This window comes from Microcaecilia unicolor, chromosome 4 (assembly GCF_901765095.1).
Source record: "Microcaecilia unicolor chromosome 4, aMicUni1.1, whole genome shotgun sequence".
Taxonomy (NCBI): Eukaryota; Metazoa; Chordata; class Amphibia; order Gymnophiona; family Siphonopidae; genus Microcaecilia; species Microcaecilia unicolor.
This window is the reverse complement of record NC_044034.1, coordinates 224,199,730-224,223,322: the sequence shown is the minus strand read 5'-3', so window position 1 is coordinate 224,223,322 and position 23,593 is coordinate 224,199,730. Positions and strand designations below refer to the sequence as shown.

The 23,593-nt window shown below is 41.7% G+C and overlaps 1 protein-coding gene across 1 annotated transcript in view; it reads right to left on the bottom strand.

The window, feature by feature from the left end:
* LRRC56 (leucine rich repeat containing 56) overlaps nucleotides 1–23,593 on the bottom strand; it is a 407,692-nt gene that overhangs the window by 125,828 nt on the left and 258,271 nt on the right. Inside the window, exon 12 of the mRNA XM_030201285.1 lies at nucleotides 1,485–1,615. Coding sequence (XP_030057145.1) covers nucleotides 1,485–1,615 — 131 coding nt within the window. The remainder of the gene's footprint in view (nucleotides 1–1,484; nucleotides 1,616–23,593) is intronic.

The window sequence follows — 23,593 nt, the reverse complement described above, 5'->3', positions numbered from 1 at the left end:
CAACCTTTTATTACTTTTAACTATACCATCTTCTGATTTTTTAATGATAGTTTTAACCATGACAACAGTTGTGCAGGTGTTATTGTCTCCACCCCTATAGATATCTGATATGACACACACAGTATTCAAACCTAGTATCCCCTAAAGATCCTTTTAACAGCGCTCCTCATTGCTCATCAGACATGCAGGACTCACTGAATCTGCTCTCAAGAAGTCTGATTTTAAATAATATACCCACGTATTTTGAGTGTATTTCACTAATCAACTAAAGACTGATAAGTTTTTACATATTTTTTTCAGTATTTTTAATGTATCAAAACATGTAAGGGGCATTTTCTTCCTTTATTACGTCACACATGCTTTCTAATATATACCTTTCAAAATGTAAATATATCCTACAACATATGCCTTTTACTATACCTTCTAATAAGAACTTCTTCTACACATACCTTTTTCTCCAAGAATCTGACTTAACTGACTACAATATACTTTACATATGATTTAGCTTTTGAACTTCTATGATGTATGTTTTGTAGACTAACCCATTATATTACTGACTGGACAGATTTTATATTGAAGACACTGAAATTCATTTATTGGGAAAAGGTCAGTTCACAAATATGTATATCATTTTTATTTCAAATCTATATACATTCATAGTAACTTTGAGAACTTTTAAAGATTTTAACATACACATTGATACATTGTTGTTTCTTAAAAATATTCACAGAATTTTATATTTTCTGAACATTTGGGTTACCACCCAAGATTTCTTCTTACGTTTATCATTTTCACTATATAGATCTTATTTAAGGAAATTATTTTAAAAGTAGTTGATATTCTTTACTATTCACACCCAATCGTTTGTTTGTTTTTTACTTGTTTACTCATTATATTTAAATGTATATCTGTTTTTTTTTACCCCTGAGGTAGGCCCATAGGCCGAAACACAGTACTGTGTTGGGTCTTTTATCAATAAATCTTCTCAAGCATCCAGATCATCCTTGTCATCTCTGGAGTCCGTGGTCCATTTCCCATTTCTTATTTTATTTGTTTCTCTTCGTGGGATCTCAGAGTTCTCCGCCCAGGCGGATTTCTGCTGAAATTTGCTAGTGCACTAGGCAACAGGTAGACAGAAAATGTGTATTTCACTAACTTAATATATTCCTGATTTGCATTAAAGAGCTACACTTCTTTCATTAGATCAAGTACAACTAGCAAGTTAATGCCGCCTCTTATATGCTTTTACTTTACCCCACCACTGTAACGTAATCTGTGATTTACTTGTGTATGTAGGCATCGGCTTTTATATTAACCTGATCATTTCAATCTGATCTGATGAAAGAAGAGCTCTCAAAAGCCAGTCAGAAAAGATTTTATTTGTTCCAAGAAAGTATCCCCACAGCCTTTTTTTCTGACCATTAGGCCTTTAAATGAGGCACACAGAAGAATAAGAACTGTGTTAGTGTAACCAAGTCCCTTACTGGTGCTGTTTCTCCCTCCAGATTCTCAGTTCAGCAAAGACATCATCCCAGTGACTGTCTACCAGTGCTTCTGCATTGTACACGTGTTCAGATTTTTGACTTAGATGCTTCAAGTAGTTTACAGAAGCTGGCTAATAAAATAAAAAGAATATTGAATTATCAGCAATCGCATATTTTGCATTTTGCACTTAATATACCTTAAATTACCAAGCACAGTCCTGAAGAGAGTAATCCCCCTAAATAATCAACATGCTGATAGCCCATAAAGGACTCACTGGTACAGAGGGTTTCTGTGTACATGACTTCAAGGTGTTATACAGACATTTGGAAGACAGGAGGACTGTTCTATTACAATGAAAACAGTCAGTAGTAAAGGGGACTGTTCTACAGAGAGAAAGAAAAAAAAAAGAATCAAGACAGTGCAATATATACATATAAACTTATAAAAATTATACAGAATAGAAGCCCACTAGCAAGAATATGAGACAACATATAACCACTTCCTACTGACACTGCAAAGCAGAAACTAAATACTAGTACAATTCTCTTCTAGTACTTCCTCAACTGTCTGGTCATACTTACATGCTTTGGTTCCTCAATTCTGAAGCCCTAAGTGCTCAAAGTAGCAGGCTAAGAACTGTGGAAGTCAGGGTTCAAATCTCACACACTCCTCATGACCTGGGACAAGTCATTTCACCATTTGTGGCTTTTTATTAACTCCTCATTCTATAACTGGGCATCTACTATTAGGCAACATCAAGACAGCAGAGGTGGCCAGTCAGTTAGCATAATTCAAAAGACATTTATATCATAGTCACAGACAGAAATATAAATTAAAATTAAAACGATGGCGATAGCGCAAAATGCAATCCATAAAAACTTAACACAATGAAACAATAAGAAATATTTTTACCACACAAATTCCCAAAAGGCATGTGGAAAACAAGCTGCACAACAGTATATTTGCTGTCCAGTTTCCAGAACAATTCAGGAGAGAATTTATTTTGAAAACAGACATTATCCAGCCAATATTCAAAGCGATTTAGCCAGCTGCTGACCATTTAAATTGCTTGGTTAGGGCTAGTCACTAATTTTCAGTGGCACTTAACCAGCTAAGTGCCGCTAAAATTTGTGGTTAGTGAGTAACATAGTAGATGACAGCAGAAAAAGACCTGCACGGTCCATCTAGTCTGCCCACGATAAACTCATGTGTATACCTTACCTTGATTTGTACCTGTCTTTTTCAGGGCACAGATCGTATAAGTCTGTCCAGCAGTATTTCCCGCCTCCCAACCACCAGTCCCGCCTCCCATCACCGGCTCTGGCACAGACCCCGTATAGGTCTGCCCTCCCCTATCCTAGCCTCTCAACCACCAACCCCTCTTCCCCTCAAAGCCAGCTATATTGGGGGTGTTCCTGGGGCGGAGTCAGCATGTCCTATTTTTATGCACTAACTCATGGCCCCTTAAGTGCTGAATATGTGTTAGAAAATACCTGGATATTCAAAATCAAAGCCCAGACACGGCCTGGCTTTGAATATCTGGGAATAACTCTGTTAGCAGTAAGCAAAGCACTCACCGTCGCTGGCTGAATATCAGGCCCTTTAGCAACCAGTATATACACTGCTTGTTTGTATTTATGTTTATAAATCTCTGACGCAGGCTTTTTGCTGAAACCTGGCTGAGTTGTGTCATTTTTGCAATAAAGACCTTGGTGATGTCAATCTCTAGGTTGTCTGCCTTCCTTTTGGCCACCTCTGCAGTCTTGGTGTTGCTTGCGGTTTGCAGAAGATCTCTTTCTGCTGTATTCCTACTATTAGGTGTCAAGTGCACATTTACATAGTTTATAGAATGGTTTGTGAAGATGTAAGTTTTTCTTGTATTATTTTTCTAGGAGCTGCTAAGCTTGCAATTAAGACAATTCCTCTGTGCTCGCAGCAATATTTGAACACAGTGTTTACAGCCTGCCTCATTATGGTTAGGACCCAGGCAAAACAGATATTTATTTATTTGTTGCATTTGTACCCCACATTTTCCCACCTATTTGCAGGTTCTCTGCTCTGCCTCTCTTTCAGAAGACTGCATGGAATGTTTTGTCATCCACATCAAAAAACGCTTTGGCTGAACTGACTGAATCTGCCTCATCAATTTGAAGTGGAAAAACAATTCCCTCTGATGCAGGTGGTTTTGAAACAGGGACCGGATTGGTGCATATTGAATTTTCTTGGTCAACTGAAAGTTTGAATCAAAGATCCATTTAGAGTCATCAGTTCCAAGTACTCCTTAAGGCACCCAGCATCACTGACATTGCTGTAGGAGACTGTCAGCTATAAGTTAAGTTTTCATTTTTTATTAACTTTTGAAGAAGAAAAAAAATTGCAATTTTTTTTCACATTTATGGCCACAAATTGCAGGTGGTTTAGTGACCAAATGATGTCCTCCTCTTTTCAATGTTACAAATTAGTGGAATTAACCACCTATCACTGAGTTAGAGTGACTGATAGTCACGCATACAGTGATTGTGGTATCATTCTTATTGCTTGAGTGGACTCCCAAGTAGGTGTCTTAGTACTTCTGCTGATATTTTCTGCCTTTTAATTCAGACAAGGATGAAATCCTTTCTTTGGCAACTTGAAGGGGCATAATTGAACGGGGCGCCCAAGTTTTCCTGAGGACATCCTCGCAAAAGGGCAGGGAAACCCATATTATCGAAATGAAAGATGGGCGTCCATCTTTCGTTTCGATAATACGGTCGGGGACGCCCAAATTTCAACATTTAGGTCGACCTTAGAGATAGTTGTCCTCGGTTTTCAGCAATAATGGATACCGAGGACGCCTGTCTCAGAAACGACCAAATCCAAGCCATTTGGTCGTGGGAGGAGCCAGCATTCGTAGTGCACTGGTCCCCCTCACATGTCAAGACACCAACCGGGCACCCTAGGGGGCACTGTAGTGGACTTCACAAATTGCTCCCAGGTGCATAGCTCCCTTACCTTGGGTGTTGATCACTCCAAAACCCACTACCCACAACTGTACAAAACTACCATAGCCCTTACGTGTGAAGGGGGTCACCTACATGTGGGTACAATGGGTTTCTGGTGGGTTTTGAAGGGTTCACATTTACCACCAGACGCGTAACAGGTATGGGGGGATGGGCCTGGGTCCGTCTGCCTGAAGTGCACTGCACCCACTAAAACTGCTCCAGGGACCTGCATACTGCTGTCAGGGAGCTGGGTATGACATTTGAGGCTGGCAAAAAATATTTTTAAAGTTTTTTTTTTAGGGTGGGAGGGGGTTAGTGACCACTGGGGGAGTAAGAAGAGGTCATCCCCGATTCCCTCCGGTGGTCATCTGGTCAGTTCGGGCACCTTTTTGAGGCTTGGTCGCAAGAAAAAATGGACCAAGTAAAGTCAGCCAAGTGCTCGTCAGGGACGCCCTTCTTTTTTCCATTATCAGCCGAGGACACCCATGTGTTAAGCACACCCCAGTTCCGCCTTCGTTATGCTTCCAACACGACCCCGTGAACTTTGGTCGTCCCCGCGACGGAAAGCAGTTGAGGACGCCTAAAATCGGCTTTCGATTATGCAATTTGGCCGACCCTGGGAGAAGGACACCCATCTTCCGATTTGTGTCGAAAGATGGGCGCCCTTCTCTTTCAAAAATAAGCCTGATAGTCTCTGGAAAGCAAAAAGAGACTATCAGGCTTATGAACAATGACAGGTGAAAGCAATTGTCAATTTGGAAAACTTAGGGGTAAAATTTATGTCTTAAAAATTGTAATAAAAAATGGCCTCGTGGAGGGGCATAATCGAACGGGGATAACCATCTCTAAGGGCGTCCATCTCTAAGGACGTTCCGGCGAAGGGGCAAACCCGTATTATCGAAACAAGATGGATGTCCATCTTTCATTTCGTTAATACGGTCGGGAACGCCCAAATGTAAACATTTAGGTCGACCTTAGAGATGTTCGTCCCCGGTTTTCAGCGATAATGAAAACCGAGGACGTCCATCTCAGAAACGACCAAATCCAAGCCATTATGTCATGGGAGGAGCCAGCATTCGTAGTGCACTGGTCCCCCTCACATGCCAGGACACCAACCGGGCACGCTAGGGGGCACTGCAGTGGACTTCACAAATTGCTCCCAGGTGCATAGCTCCCTTACCTTGGGTGCTGATCCCCCCAACGCCCCCCCCCCAAAACCCACAACTGTACACCAGTACCATAGCCCTTAGGGATGAAGGGGGTAACCTACATGTGGGTACAGTGGGTTTCGAGTGGGTTTTGGAGGGCTCACATTTATCACCACAAGTGTAACAGGTGTGGGGGGGGGGGGATGGGCCTGGGTCCGTCTGCCTGAAGTGCACTGCACCCACTAAAACTGCTCCAGGGACCTGCATACTGCTGTCATGGAGCTGGGTATGACATTTGAGGCTGGCATAGAGGCTGGAAAAAAATGTTAAATTTTTTTTTAGGGTGGGAGGGGGTTGGTGACCACTGGGGGAGTAAGGGGAGGTCATCCCCGATTCCCTCCGGTGGTCATCTGGACAGTTCGGGCACCTTTTCGAGGCTTGGTCGTGAAAATAAGGAACCAAGTAAAGTTGACCAAATGCTTGTGAGGGGCGCCCTTCTTTTTTCCATTATCGGCTGAGGACGCCCATCTCTTAACCACGCCCCCGTCTTGCCTTTGGTACACTGCCGACACGCCCCCATGAACTTTGGTCGTCCCCGCAACGGAAAGCAGTTGAGGACGAAAAAAAAATCGGCCTTCAATTATGCCGATTTGGGTGACCTCGGGAGAAGGCACCCACCTCTCGATTTGTGTCGAAAGATGGGCGTCCTACCCTTTCAAAAATAAGCTAGATAGTGAACTGTGAAGAAACATGCACATTTCTGCTATTCCCTCTGATCTCAGAAGAGGCTTGATTAGTGAGAACAATGTTGTTTTCTTTAGTTTTGAGAGGCTCCAGGATTGAGGAAGGAGAACAATTCTAAATTACAAGGTGCTTATCTTTAGATAGCAATTCTACTGATAATTGTTCTTCTCCTCAAATTTCATAAGTGAAAAAAAAACAGCATGTTTAGGTTAAATAGCAAAATGTTAGTATTCTATCAATAGTTGGAAAAATAATATGTATGGGTCTTGTTTTTCTGCATTGAAAACCATCTGTATCCTGTCTCACTCAAAGACCTCTGCTCTTTGTATTTTGCTATCCATGAAAAGAACTGATTCACTACATCATCTGTAGTTTCAGAACTATAAATGTAACCTTCGAACTAATTTTGGGGAATCTTACTAGCTGAGAAATGACTCAGCTAGTCTCCTCCCTTGTTAACAAGAATACCTTTTGTAATTCTAAAATAAATAACCAGTTTCACTGACCTCTTGTAGATTGGATTTCTTTTGCAGAATTTAGATTCCACAAATTGGTCCTTGTATGAGGAAAGCTCTCTCTACTGTCTGAAAGACCAGATGCACTGAAGATGAGACTGCATTTTTATCTTGCTTCTGTTACATACATAAAGGTCTCTCAGTGCCCTTGCTTTGTGACTTGTAGACATGCTTTTTCAAGAACTATAGTTAATCACAGGATATGGTCAGAGGAATTGCTTTTAGATTTGAATAATCTATGGAATGTGTCTCTTTTGTGTCTGTTACTTTTTGAATTTCATTTGTCTTTGTGTCCCTGCTTTCATTCAGCTGTATCTCTGGTCACCGCATCTCAAAAAATATATGGGAAAATTAGGTTCTTACCTTGGTAATTTTATTTCCTTTAGTCACAGCAGATGAATCCATTAACTGATGGGTTGTATCCACCTACCAGCAGGTGGAGATAGAGAACACTGAACAACCACATTGACCCTTGGACGGCTAGCCCCATCTGCCTTCAGTATTTGAAATTTCCAAAGCAGAGTGAATAAGAAAGGTAACATCACATAAACTTTCCTCACAGCGAACAAATGCCCCAGAACCGGAGCAATAATCACACAACGGAGGGACGAACTCAACCTCCTGCAATAGAACAGTATGTAGAAACTTTAAGAACTGTTCATCAACTCCTCCTGATGAGATACAATGAGGCATATTTTCAAAGCACTTAGCCTCCCAAAGTTCCATAGAAACCTATGGAACTTAGCCTCCCAAAGTGCTTTGAAAATATGCCTCAATATCAGCATGAAAGAACTGAACAAAAACACTAAGTCCGACAGGGATGGATCATGGATTCATCTGTTGTGATTAAAGGAAAGAAAATTACCAAGGTAAGAACCTAATTTTCCCTTCCTTGTCATCAACAGCAGATGAATCCATTAACTGATGGGATGTACAAAAGCACTCCCTACGTAGGGTGAGAATTGGCAACTCCGCGAGCCAGTACCTGCGCTCCAAAATGCGCATCCTGCTTCGCTGCCACATCCAGCCTGTAATGCCGTACAAACGAGAGCTGAGAAGCCCAAGTAGCTGCACGACAGATCTCTTGAAGAGAAAGGACACCTGTTTCAGCCCACGAGGAGGAATTCGCTCTCGTGGAGTGCGCTTTAAACGCTTCAGGGGGTGCCCGCCCTGAAAGCAGATACGCAGAAAAGATGACTTATCTGAGCCAACGGGCTATAGTGGCCTTAGACGCCTGGCCCCACGTCGAGGACCTGACAACAAGACAAAAAGATGATCATTAGTCCTGAAGTAATTTGACATCTGTAGATACTGCAACAGAGCCCTGCATACATCTAAAAGATGTAATTGCCCAAAGGAATCCGGACAGTCCTCCCTAGAAAAGGAAGGTAGAAACATGGGCTGGTTCGGGTGAAACGCTGAAACCACCTTAGGCAGGAAGGAAGGCACTGCACGTACTGTCACCCTGGACTCTGAGAACTGCAGAAAAGGGTCCCGACAGGAAAGCGCCTGAAGCTCAGATACGCGTCTAGCCGAAGTAATGGCCACCAAAAAGACTGTCTTGAGAGTCACATCCTTCTCTGAAGCTCACTTGAGCGGCTAGAAAGGCGAATGCTGGAGAGCCTTCAACACCAGCCACAGGATCCAGGCCGGACAAGGCAACGGCACAGGAGGGCGGAGCCGAAGCGCCTCTGTAAGAAATCGGCCAATGTTTGGATGAGCGGCAAGGGACAAGCCAGAGACCTTCCCTCGGTAGCATGCCAACGTTGCCACTTGCACCTGAAGGGGAATGTATGCCAGGCCTTTTTGTAAGCCATCCTGCAAAAAGTCCAGGACCAGCAAGACCGTAGCCCGCGCGGGAGTGACCTCTTTCGGAACGCACCACTCCTCAAACTTACGCCATATCCGAGTATAGGCTGCGGAAGTAGACCACTTGCGGGCCTGCAAGAGAGTGGAGATGACCTTGTTAGAGTAGCCCTTATCTCTCAATTGTGCCCTCTCAAGAGCCAGGCCGTTAAGACCAAATCGGCAGGGATCCTCCATAGTCACCGGGCCTTGAACCAACAGATTCGGAACCCAAGGTAAAGGAAGTGGAGCCTCCCACCAGCATCCGGCAGAGATCTGCATACCGCAGACGCCTTGGCCAATCTGGAGTGATGAGAATCACTAATTCTCGGTGTAGCCGAATCCGCAGGAGGACTCGCCCTATCGAGGGCCAAGGAGGGAACACATACAGGAGGCCCGAGGGCCAGGGTTGAGCCAGAGCATCCAACCCTGCCGAGCGAGGATCTCTCCGTCTGCTGAAAAAGCGATGTCCATCTTTTGACATAAATCAGAAGATGGACGACCTTCTCCCAGGGACATCCAAATCGGTATAATCGAAACCGTACTTAGGACGTCCCCAACTGCACTCCGTCGAAAGGACGGCCAAAGTTCAAGGGGGTGTGTCGGACGTGGGACTTGGGCGTGCCTAACACTTGGACGTCCTTGACCCATAATTGAAACAAACAAGGCCGTCCCTGATGAACACTTGGACGTTTTCACCAGGACCTGTTTTTCTTACGACTAAGGCACAAAAAGGTGCCCAAAATGACCAAATGACCACCAGAAGGAATCGGGGATGACCTCCCTTTATTCCCCCAGTGGTCACCAACCCCCTCCCACCCTCAAAAATCATCTTTAAAAATATTTTGTGCCAGCCTCTATGTCAGCCTCAGATGTCATACTCAGGTCCATGACAGCAGTATGCAGGTCACTGGAGCAGTTTTAGTGGGTGCAGTGCACTTCAGACAGGCAGACCCAGCCCCACCCCCCCCCCCACCTGTTACATTTGTGGAGAAAACAGCAAGCCCTCCAAAACCCACCACAAACCCACTGTACCCACATTTAGGTGCCCCCCTTCACCCCTTAGGGCTATGGCAGTGGTGTACAGTTGTGGGTAGTGGGTTTTGGGGGACTCAGCACACAAGGTAAGGGAGCTCTGTTCCTGGGAGCAATTTATGAAGTCCACTGCAGTGCCCCCTAGGGTGCCCGGTTGGTGTCCTGGCACGTCAGGGGGACCAGTGCACTACAAATTCTGGCTCCTCCCACGACCAAATGGCTTGCATTTGGTCGTTTTTGACATGGACGTCTATGGTTTCGAAAATTGCCGAAAATCAGAAACGTCCACGTCTATGGACCTCCAAATCTAGGGATGGCAAAATTTAAGGATTTGGACATCCCTGACGGTATTTTCAAAACGAAAGATGGACGTCCATCTTATTTCAAAAATATGGGTTTCTCCGCCCCTGGATTTAGATGTTTTGCAAGGACGTCCAAATCGCAACTTGGACGTCCCTTTCGAAAATGCCCCTCCAAGTAACTTCGTAAGTCTAAGTGCTTTGAAAATACGCCTCTACACGTCCCTTCTCCCCCCACTCCTGCCACCTCTTCCTGCTGCTGCTGTGCCACTTCTTTAGGCTCATACAGCCCAGTGCCCCCACCATTTCTACCTCCTGTGGGATATAATGAGGGAATAATATTTTTAATTTTTATGAGGAATGGGAAAAGTGCTACTCTCCATTCCCTCTCAGTTTAATCCCTGACCATAACCACTCTCAATATCAGAAATGCCAAGAGAAAGTAAGTTTTAAAAGGGAGATTTTCAATTCATGGTATTCCATGCTTCCACAATCTCCTCTCCTTTTCCCATCCTTCTAATGAAATACCTTATTACTCCAGTGACTGCAAGGTTGGAACATAAGAACAGATACCAGCAGCTACCTAAAACTGATTCAGCTCAATTAGCAAAATTATACATTTCCACCCAGTGATTCTTGGGCTCGCTCCGTTGTGGGAAGCAGCTGATAGATTCAAACCATGAGCACAAAAATCTGAAAATTATCTTTTCTTTGTTTGTTCTTGATTTTCTCTTCCTAGTCTCACCTCTCCTGCTGCTTCATCCCTCTCTACACCCCTTAATGCTTCTTCCCTCCACCCTAACCCTCTCTCTTTTCAGAACTCTCTTCTCAGCCTATCTGCATCCTCCTCTTTGAATCCCACACAGTTCCTCTCCCTATCCTCAGCTGTTTCTCTTTCTTCAGCTCTTCCCTCATCCACTTATCTTTATATCACAGCCCATGCTCCCCCCACCACTTGCATTCACTTCAGATCTATTCTCCCTTTTACATTCCATATCTCTTCCCTCAGCCTCTCTTCCCCTTACAACCCATGTCTTCCAGGTCTCATAGAAAGAAACATAGAAACATGACGGCAGATAAAGGCCATATGGATCCATCCAGTCTGCCCATCCTCTGTAACCCCCAATCCTACCTGTTCCTAAGTGATCCCACATACTTGCTTTTTAAATTCTGGAACAGTCCCAGACTCCACCGCCTCCACCGGGAGGCCATTCCACACCTCCACCACCCTTTCTGTGAAATAATACTTCCTTAGGTTACTTCTAAGCCTATTCCCTCTTAACTTTGTCATATGCCCCTCATTCCAGAGCTCTCCATCATTTGAAAAAGGCTCTCTTCCTGTACATAAATGCCCTTGAGATATTTTATTTATTTATTTAATACACATTTATATCCCACATTTTCCCACTTAGTTGCAGGCTCAATGTGGCTTACACAATACTGAAGAGGTAGACTCCGGTTTAATAATACAAATACATAGTATAGTAATAACATATAAGAAACATAAGTATAAGCAACAAAGAAATAGAGAGGGGATGGTGATAAAAGACTAATATGGTCCATATTTAGCTGTGTAGCAGGAAGAATAAAGTTAATTTGAGTCAGGGGGGTAGGCCTTCTTAAACAGGTTGGTTTTCAGTAGTTTCCTGAAGTTAAGATGGTTATGGATAGATCTCACGGTTTTGGGCAACGCGTTCCACAGTTGAGTACATATGTAAGAAAAACTAGATGAATAAGTTGATTTGTATTTAAGTCCATTGCAGTCTGGATAATGCAGATTTAAATACGTTCGGGATAGGCTGGTACTGCTTCTGGGTGGTAGCTTTATGAGATCCAATATGTATCCAGGAACTTCACCATAAATAATCCTGTGGACAAGAGTACAAACCTTGAAGGCAATACTTTCCTTAGTGGGGCGCCAATGCAGTTTTTTGCGAAGGGGTTTGGCATTTTCAAATTTTGGTTTTCCGAATATCAGTCTGGTTGCTGTATTTTGTGCAGTCTGAAGTTTCTTTGTTAGTTGTTCTTTACAACCTGCATAAATTCCAGTGCAGTAATCTAAATGGCTTAATACCAATAATTGTATTAGTTTGGAAAATACGTCTCGTGGGAAGAAATGTTTTATACGTTTGAGTTTCCACATTGAATGAAACATTTTCTTTGTCGTGGAATTTACTTGACTTTCCAGTGTCAAATTGCGGCCAATTATGATGCCAAGCAGTTTTAGGCTATCCGAGATAGGGAGAGAGTGGTTTGGGATGTTTAATGATGATAATATTTAAACGTTTCTATCATGTCTCCTCTCTTCCAGCATATACATGTTGAGGTTCATAAGCCTGCCCCTATAATTTTTGCATTCAAGACCACTTACTAATTTCGTAGCCGCCCTCTGGACCGACTCCATCCTGTTTATATCTTTCCTTAGGTGTGATCTCCAGAACTGCACGCAGTACTCCAAATGGGGCCTCACCAGAGACTAATGCAGTGGCACTATCACCTCCTTTTTCCTGCTGGTCATGCCTCTCTTTATGCACCCAAGCATCCTTCTGGCTTTGGCCGTTGCTTTGTCTCAGTGCCAGGGTCTACTCTTTCCTTCTCCATTCCTTTCCCAGTGCCTATTTGTAGTTTATTTGCTAATCTGTTACTCTCAGCCACTTCATCTACTACTTTGTTGAAATTAAACTCTGCATTATCTGAATTGTAAGCCACATTGAACTCAAGCCTGTTTTCAGGATAATGTGGGATATGTCAAAAATAAAATTAAATCTGACGACACTGCAGCTCTTGCTCCCTGCTTATTAGACTATTGGTCAGATATTCCTTAGCCAGCCAATAAAGCTGCAAGAGGAGGCAAGATCAGTATCTTAGGAGACATAACCTTCCATCCTACCTTCCCCTGCTGCCTACTGGCTGGCTAAGGAATGTCTGACCAATGCTACTAGTTATCTTCTTTGTAGCTTATTAGCTGGCTATGGAATGTCTGATCAATGGGCTTAAAAGGGAGGGTGGAAGCAGTAACTGAGGAGACACAGCCCACATTCCCAAGGAGGTTTAATAGACAGGAGACCAAGTGAGGTCAAACCATTAAAACCAATTAGGTGAGTCTCAGTTTCCCCTTCCCCATGCAGCCATCATCGCCATACAAAACAAAGCAAGCAAACATATGAGCTGCTGCATCCACGTTGTCACTCTTTATTGTTGGTGGCATTTGTATTTAATCTCACTTATATTTTCAAACATGCTGGCTTGTGCAGCATACGGATGTACACAGAGGAAGTATAATAACGGAATAACTTTTTATAGGTAGAGTAGTAATTTGGAGGGGCTAGTTATAGGGACACCCTAGTACGTGTTATATTCGTACAGAGATTTTTTTCATCTGGTAAAGGGCCACTAAAACCGACATCATTTTATGAGGTGCTCAACATTCAGTGTTTCTATTTATTTATTTATGACATTTATACCCCGTATTAAACATGAATTAGGTTGAAACCTGGGAGCATTTTAAATCTTTTTTTTCTGTGCCTAGATCAAAAGAAAAAGATGGCATGTGGGAACTTGCTCCTTTTGTTTTGTGGATTGCAGAGGTATATTATAACCAAATACAAAAATAGCAAAAAATTCCAGCCAATATTCATGTGTTGGTGCGATGTTTAATGGGTAAAAAGGAGAAAAAGCCCTCAGAAACCTTTGGTGAAATACCAGCGGTTTAGTGCGAGGTTATGCAAGGTTTTTTATAGTATAACTCACGCAACAGTTCTATCATAGGGCAGAAAAAACTCCAATTTACACGGACCTGTACTTAAGTCTCAAAAATTTTTCAATATTCTTCTCAGACCGTTATGTGAGTCTAAGGGTTTTGATACACAATGCAAGCAACTTTTAAAGCAGTCTTTTTTTGTGCAAAATTTTCAATATTCTTCCCAGATCATTACACTGGTCTAAGGGTTTTAACACACAATGCAAGCAACTATAAAGCAGTCTTTCTGTGTGCGAAAGGAAAATGCACTTAGCTTGTGGTTTGAAATAGCACTCTTCTATGACCATTCGACGGGGACCACCGTTTCACCCGGAAAAACCTGGCTTCATCAGGAACAAAGTGCTTTGACAATGTTGAATCACAAATTTATGCTGGAGACGTTAGTGTTAAATGTGATTCAACATTGTCAAAGCACTTTGTTCCTGATGAAGCCAGGTTTTTCCGGGTGAAACGGTGGTCCCCGTCGAATGGTCATAGAAGAGTGCTATTTCAAACCACAAGCTAAGTGCATTTTCCTTTCGCACACAGAAAGACTGCTTTATAGTTGCTTGCATTGTGTGTTAAAACCCTTAGACCAGTGTAATGATCTGGGAAGAATATTGAAAATTTTGCACAAAAAAAGACTGCTTTAAAAGTTGCTTGCATTGTGTATCAAAACCCTTAGACTCACATAACGGTCTGAGAAGAATATTGAAAAAATTTTGAGACTTAAGTACAGGTCCGTGTAAATTGGAGTTTTTTCTGCCCTATGATAGAACTGTTGCGTGAGTTATACTATAAAAAACCTTGCATAACCTCGCACTAAACCGCTGGTATTTCACCAAAGGTTTCTGAGGGCTTTTTCTCCTTTTTACCCATTAAACATCGCACCAACACATGAATATTGGCTGGAATTTTTTGCTATTTTTGTATTAGGTTACTTTTTCAATCCAGCCAGGCTGCATCAGTTATATGTATATTATAACCACACAATTGCAAACTGCTGTGCCTCATACAGCTTGTTTATTTAACAGGTAAGGGACTTCAAATTCCCGGTGCTATTTCCCTTAATTTGGAAAAGCACCGCTCTGCTGTGCTGCTGGGTCTCTTTACTTCCCAGTGCAGTAACTAGCAGGAATCCTTACTAGTCTATCTCCCTCTGTTAAGTGCTTAAACTCCTATTTTTGAACCTTTTTTTGTATTTTTATATAGGGATTAGCACTCATCTTGTACTGGGCGTTTTCCACAGGCTTTTTTATAGGTTCGCTCTACAGCGAGCTCCTGTTTCGCTGTTGCTTCATTAGGAGCCAAACCCCCGATATTCGAGCCCCGTGAACAAAAAGTGTATTACTTATGCTGTGTGAAGCTCACCATGTAGTCATGTATTCACTTGCTTTTTGGGTGTTTTCCTGCCATTACCTCTCTCCGTGTCAACCGCTTTTCTGCTTTCCTCTATTGCCCTGTTCAAAAAATGGCGCTTACCAGCTGATTCTTAAAGCAGTGACTACTTCCGGTTTCAACTACTACATTCCTATTAGAAGGGGATTCCCTATCTGTCACTAAATGTACATGTTCTTATTCAACCCATCTCAACCCCTCCAGAGAGGAGAATATTGCATTAAAAGCACTTCAGGGGGATGAAATCATCATCATACGCAGAGCAGATAAAGGAGGGGCCCTAGTCCTACTAGATAAGGATTATTATGAACAAGAAATATTGAAACAATTATCAGATGCAGAAACGTACATTTTACTAGTGAAGGATCCAACAGAAGTAATACAAAATCAGATTGTAGAAGTTACACAAAAAGGAATGAAAGAAGGCTTCCTCACAAAGAAGGAATTTGCCTTCTTAAATAAACAACATCCTACAGCACCACTGTTTTACACGGTGCCCAAGATCCATAAAAATTCCAAAACTCCACCTGGTAGACCAATAGTAGCGTCGACAGACACAGTCCTGGAACTCCTATCACAACATATTGATTGGTTCCTGCAGCCATTTGTAAAACAAAGTGAAACGTACATACAGGATAGCACACATTTTTTAAACATCATTGAGATAATTCAACCTACAGAGTCACAGAGGATAATGGCCACACTTGATGTGGTATCACTGTATAATTCCTTTCCACAGCAAGATTGTTTAAGCATCGTAAACAACAGTCTGGAAACAAGACTGCGTCCACAACAAATCCCCACTTATTTTCTGGTGGAATTAGTGAGATTGCGTTAACCAAAAATTTCTTTGTGTTCAAGGACAGCTTTTATCAGCAATCTAAGGGAGTAGCGATGGGAGTAACATGCCCACCATCTATAGCAAATTTATACATGATACAGTTTGAGAAGAATTGGGTGATGCATAACCCATGGGAATCTAATATAGCAAAATGGTACACATATATCGATGATGTGTTCTTGTTATGGAAAGGTCCACAAGATGAACTAAACACATTCTTGGAGTGGTTAAACAAAAGGGACCAAAACATAAGTTTACCATGCAATCATCTATGACGGATATAAACTTTTTGGACATTAGATTACAGCTTGAACACAATATATTCACATCCACGGTGTATACAAAACCGACAGACAGAAATACACTACTACATTTTACCAGTAATCATCCAAGGAAAACTAAAGAAAGTCTACCGTTCTCGCAATTATTACGGTACAGAAGAATATGCAATAGCACTAAGACTTTCAAGGAACAAGCCAAACTGCTCATGGAGAAGTTTAAAACAAGAAGATACCCAGACGTGTTGAAACCGGCATATACACGGGCGAAATATAATCATAGAGAACAATTATTATCAAAGCAAGATAAAAATGTCACTAAAGACAACAAAGTGCAGACCTGTGTAATGAGGTATATGCAGGAGAATAGTCAGGAGACAAGAATTATTAAAAAGCACTGGAAAATTATGCAAATACATCCAGCATTTCATAATCAATGATTGTAGATTGCATACACTAGAAATCATAATTTAAAAGCATTGCAAGAAAGATTGTCAAGTAAGAAAGATCATCAAGTAAAAGGTCACAAAGCATGTGGAAAGTGCAAATTTTGTTCCATCATGACCCAAGGGGATGAATTCGTAAATCCCCTTGAAAAGAAGAAACACAAACTCAGTTATAATATGAACTGTGACACCACAGATGTAGTGTGTGTCTTGATGTGCGAATGTGCAAAAATTTACGTTGGGAAAACCATGAGAGGTCTGAAACAAAGATTGAGCGATCACAAGCAAATCTAAAATATCAGCATTTAGAGGCACCAATAGTAGCGCACAGCATAGAGAAAATACATACATTTTCTGAATATAGGTGTACGGTGTTGGACCACATCCCTAAATTGATCCGAGGGGGGGGGGGGGGGGGGGGGGGGTTGACAGAGACAGAAAACTAATACGTAAAAAACAACGGTGGATATATAAATTAAGGTCCTTGGTCCCGATAGGAATAAACAGTAGGGTAGAATGGAAAGCATTTCTGTGAATTGGGCAGGAGTAGGGACTGGATAGTAAGAACATGTACATTTAGTGACAGATAGGGAATCCCCTTCTAATAGGAATGTAGTAGTTGAAACCGGAAGTAGTCACCACTTTAAGAATCAGCTGGTAAGCGCCATTTTTTGAACAAGGCGATAGAGGAAAGCAGAAAAGCAGTTGACACGGAGAGAGGTAATGGCAGGAAAACACCCAAAAAGCAAGTGAATACATGACTACATGGTGAGCTTCACACAGCATAAGTAATTCATTTTTTGTTCACAGGGCTCGAATATCGGGGGTTTGGCTCCTAATGAAGCAACAGTGAAACAGGAGCTCGCTGTAGAGCGAACCTATAAAAAAGCCCGTGGAAAACGCCCAGTACATGATAAGTGCTAATCCCTATATAAAAATACAAAAAAGGTTAAAAAATAGGAGTTTAAGCACTTAACAGAGGGAGATAGACTAGTGAGGATTCCTGCTAGTTTCTGCACTGGGAAGTAAAGAGACCCAGCGGCACAGCAGAGCGGTGCTTTTCCAAATTAAGGGAAATAGCACCGGGAATCTGAAGTCCTTTACCTGTTAAATAAACATGCTGTATGAGGCACAGCAGTTTGCAATTGTGTGGTTAGAATTGATATTCTTAGGTAAACATTCAGTAGATAAAATTTACTATAGAGGTATATTATAAAAATGCGCTTGATATTTTTATTACTATTATTTAAAAGACAGATATTGAATAATGAGGGCAGAGCTAACTTCATGCAGAAGTCCAGAGTCAGTCTAAATGTGCCAACATTGTTTAGTTCAGCACACTATTAGCCACCAACTTCATTCAAAGTTAATTATGTTCAGTGGAAAATAAATCTATTGGCTCAGGCTGCCTGCTACCGTGTTTCCCTGAAAATAAGACACTGTCTTATATTAAATTTTGCTCCCCAAGACCTGCCAGGTCTTATTTTCAGGGGAGGCCTTATTTTTCGTGGAAACATCGGGGTCACCCCCCCCCCACCCGAGATCGGCGGCTCCCCCCCTCGATCGGCGGCTCCCCCTGCCCTCAGTCGCTCCCGGAACTAACCTCTTAAACGCTTCCTTTCACCATTCATCTTCGCACTCGCCACAAGCAGCAGGGCTGGCCACTCCTTCCTTCCGTGTCCCGCCGTCGCCTGACGTTACGTTATGTCAGGCGAGGGCGGGACACGGAAGGAAGGAGTGGCCTGCCCTGCTGCTTGCGGCGAGTGCGAAGGTGAAAGGAAGCGGTTAAGAGGTTAGTTCCGGGAGCGACTGAGGGCAGGGGGAGCTGCCGATCGAGGGGGGGAGCTGGCGATCTCGGGTGGGGGGGCGACCCCGATGTTTCCCCGAAAAATAAGGCCTCCCCTGCTAGGTCTTATTTTCGGGGAGGCCTTATATTTTCAAATTGCAGCAAGACCTCTACTAGGTCTTACTTTCGGAGGATGTCCTATTTTCGGGGAAACACGGTATGTGAATATTCCATATGGACAGTAGCTTTAAACTTTGATTCTTATTTATCCAGACCTTACAAACACATGGTTTGATTTTTAAACCCAAAGGTGAATCCTAAGGGTAGCTGAACAATTAAGTATAAACTGTGTTGTTTCTGACTTTACTTGTTTTGGAATGCTTTGAGTCCTGCTGATCAGTACATCTACTGTCTGGAATTTTTGAAGATGGAAATAAAAATTAAATTTTGGATGTACTGTAGAAGTTGTTTACTTTTGCAATGTGATGGATGCCTGTTCTGGTGTGTGCATGTGATAATCTTTGAATAACTGCCTATACTTATGGCTATGATTTCTGAACATGTGATATCATTAAAGGACAAACTTTTAAATGCCCAGTTGGGTATATATGCTAATCTCAACTTTGTTAAATGTTTCAGACATATCCATCTATTTGTTCCCATGATATAACTGAATTCTACTATTCTGTCTCACTGTATTTTCAAATGTAAGCCACAATGAACATGATTTTGCTTGGAATAATGTATGATATAAATGTAAAAAAACAAACAAACTTTTATTCTCCACCTTTTAAGACACTGCCTGCCTGCTGGATAGTGATGGCACAAGGAAAGCAAGTTTGGTCCAGTGAAGACTAACTCAAAATAACCTGTTCCTTAGCTGGGCCCTAGTATTACCATATTAAAAATGCGACCATACCATGCCTCTGTGGTTATGTTCCACTAATAAGTAAAGCGATTAACTGGATTTCTTGATATCTAAACTTAGGATGCATGACTAGGGCCACAAACATACACTTATTTATTCAATATCACAATTCCTCATGTACAGCCACAAAACAACCTTTTAGGGTGGATAGTGTTCAAGATGAGCTCCTTTTATTATCGACCAGATAGAGATAAGAGTTTTCAGTTTTGGCATAGTATAAGTCATCACAAGAACAAAATATAAGAAAACCAATCGGATGCAATAGGGACTTAAGTCCATTTATGTTTAAACAAAAGAGATCTGCATGAATCAAAATATTATAAAACCGCTTGCCCCTGAAGTATGTTCAAAACAGAATAATCCATTTGTGTATCTAAAAGGTAAACTTCTACAAAACAGATGAAGATGTGATTCCATGTGCCCCAATGAAAGGAGAGTTTAATTCTACTTCCATTTAATTTCAATATATTCCATCATCTTTATAACACCAGGATTCCCAAGGCAGATTACAACAACAGTTAAGATGAACCCACAAGGAAACAGGATATCCTCAATGATATCTGGCCATCTGTATTGTACAGAAGAGCAGTGAAGAAAAATGAGCACAAACTACAGAGTTTATAATTGTTGTTCCTACCAGCTACAATAATTTTTTAAGCTGTTTTACTGATATTCAATTGTTATTTATTTTATGCTCCGCCTTTTAAGGCACTGCCTATCCAGCTGGAACAGCTTTAGACTTGTTACAGATGGACCAACAGTAGATGCACCAGTTCATAGGTTTGCTTGCTTTGTTTTGTGTATGGTAATGAGGTCTGCACAGGGAAGTGGAAACCGAGATTAACCAAAATGGCTTTCTTGCTTACAGTGGAATAGATAGGCTCAATTCCACTTCTGTCTATTAAACCTCCTTGCTCCTTCCTGCTTTCCCCTGAAACTCTACATCCCAAGAAGGTTTAATGACAGGCGATGGCATGACATCACAAGGCTAAAGCCTGTCCACCCAAGGAAGTTTTCATTTTCCCCAAGACAGCTGTTGCCATCTTGGTACACTCAAAACAATGTAATTGATAGGGCAACAAGCTCCGCCTACTGGCTTTGGCCCACATAATGGGCCAAGCATTCTCCTGCTGTCTTCTGTCATTAAACCTCCTTTCTACATCCTGAAGATGTCAGCTGTCATCTGGGCAATGCTGGAAAGAAAACTGGGGGTGCCCTAGCACCCACAGGGCTACAGTTCCATGGTAAGTTTCCAGTGCAAAGATCTTTCTCTGCTTTAAAAAGAACTAAAAACTATTGCAGGAATACAAGAAGGCAGGAGAGACTTTCATCTCTAGCAAAACTATCAACTGAAAAAAGCTACTCCTAACTAAAGTCAAATACAAACTTCTACGATGATGTCACTGAGCATTTTATAAAAAAGGAGAGGAGAGTGGAGTTTCATTTTAAATGAGCATTTCTAGAAATCTCTTAGCTCTACACACAATTCAGCCCAAGCCCTCACTGACTGAAAGCTTGTTAACTGGTTGTGTTTCAAATGTTAAGGGAATTTTTACGGATGTTCCAGGCTGATGTACCATCAATTCAGTCCAAAGTCACAGTGTTTGAGATCTTGTTAACTGGTTCTGTTTCCAATGTTAAGGGCATTTTCATGGAAGTTTCAGGCAGCTGTACCATCAGTTTGGCCCAAAGCAACAATGATCTTACATTGTTGACTGACACTCCTATGACCTGTGGAGAAATGAGTGACAAGGCAAAGCTTTTTTAATTTGTTGTATGCATCCTGGAAGTCATGTGACTGCTGCTCTCCGCTCTTGCGTCTTGTTTGTGGGTACACAACTTGCTGCTTTAGCCTCTAAAATATCACAGAAAGTCTGTATTGCGGAAAGTATTTTTTCATGAAATCTGCAGTTCTAAACCACATAATGTGTATAACTCTGAAGGACAGATTTCAGAAAGGTGATGGTGATGCAGAGCTTACATTTCTTCAAATCAACACAGAAGTCAAAAGGAGAAGCGGCAAATGTTATAGGTGACTCTCGGAAAGAGACCAAGATGAGACATTGCTCAGCACAAACAGTGAGTACATTAACCTCAGCTAAGGGTACACATTTCACAAATGTTTAGCACATCTACTGAAGCCCCTGCTATAAATGTCAACACATGCAACTGATATTTTGGCACCCTGATAAGGGTAACACAAAGATTCTTCTATGCATAAGTGGCTATGCTTGATTACTCTGAATGCCACTATATTCTAACTAGCTCAGGCAGGAGTGGATAAACATGTCCTGCTATAGCATGCCTAGCTGGTGTCATTCCTGGCAAGTTAGTTACTTCTTCCATTAAAGGCCTGGTTGAACAGCCAAGCTTTCACCTGCTTCCTGAAGTAGAGAAATCTTGTGTTAAGCAAAATCTTTCAGGGAGTGCATTCCAGAGTGTGGGGGCTACTCCGGAGAAGGAACGCTGGCAGGTATCACATCAAGTAATGTCCCTTGGAGAGAGTAGTTAGGGATACTCCTTGGGAGGACCTTACTGATCATGGAGGTGTGTAGAAGGAGATCCTGTTCTTCAAGTACTCAGGGCCATGTCCTTTAAGGGCCTTGAAGATCAGAGTTTTAAATTTAGTCCAGTAGCCAGCTGCAAAACTGGTGTGGTCACTTCGCTTACAACTTTCTATTAGTCTTGCTACAGCATTCTGAATAAACTGGAGTTGGTGCAGACCCTTTGTAGTCAGAACAGTGTAGAATGCATGACAGTAATCCAGACCTGATATTATTATGGCATGCACAACTGAGACAAGACTTGCCTTCTCAATGTAAGGAGAGAGGCAGCATAGTTGTTGCAAATGATAGAAGCAGCTCTTGAAGGTTGTTTTTTTTATAAACAACCTTCAAGAGCTGCTTCTATCATTTGCAACAACTATGCTGCCTCTCTCCTTACATTGAGAAGGCAAGTCTTGTCTCAGTTGTGCATGCCATAATAATATCAGGTCTGGATTACTGTCATGCATTCTACACTGTTCTGACTACAAAGGGTCTGCACCAACTCCAGTTCTGCAAATTGTAGAGGGACAAAATACATACAAACCTACAACCAAGAGACAAAAACGTAAAAATGAAACAGCAGTATTAACAGAGTATGGTACAGTTTCTGGAATCAAACAGATCCAAGACAGAATGTTTTCATCAGAGGTAGATCTTGTCAGATGAATTTGATCAATTTCTTTGACTGGGTGATCAGAGAGCTGGAACAAAGACAGGGGTAGACAAATGAAGTTCCAGTACACAGGTATCTATTAAATTACAAATAAACTCTTAGAGTCCTGCTTACTAAAGTGCGCTGGCGTTTTTAGCACACGCTAAAAATTAGGGCATGCTAACGGTGTAGACGCCCATAGGAATATTATGGGCATCTACATGGTTAGCATACGCTAATGCTTAGCGCACGCAGAAACGCTAACACACCTCTAGTGCGGCTTAGTAAACAGGGCCCTTAGCAAGACTTATATAAATGACTGTCATTCGTTTAGTGTACTATGTTATATATATATTTTTTATTCTACATAGGATCTTCTTCATAACATTTTATATTTATGATTTTTTAAATATTTATGAGTGTTTTTAAATGCATATATTTGAGTTGTTTTCCTAAGGGTTATAGTTTATGTTTTTATTGTACTGATATTTATTGTGCATATGGTCTTTGAAGTCATGTATTCTTATTTGCATTTTTATTTCTAAGTCTTATTATTTGTTATTTTTACAAAAGCTTCTCGACTCCTGCGACAGGCGCACGTGGTGCTGAAACAGGACTGCTCTGAGTCATTTTTATAACTCTTGTTAAGAGTTTATTTGTAATTTAATAAATACCTGTGTTGGAACTTCAGTGGTCTATGTGTCTTTGTTTTGTTGGCACACCTGGGGGTGCCTTTTGTTCTTTGTTTGACCAGAGAGTTGGACCAGGGGAGAGTTCTAGATGTGGTGTAGTTGGATTTCATGAAAGCCTTTAACACAGTTCCGCATAAGTGATTTATAAATAAACTGACCACTCTTGGTATTGGACTTAAAGTGAATGACTAGGTTAGAAACCGGTTAAGAAAGGCGAAAAAGAATAGTGATGGAG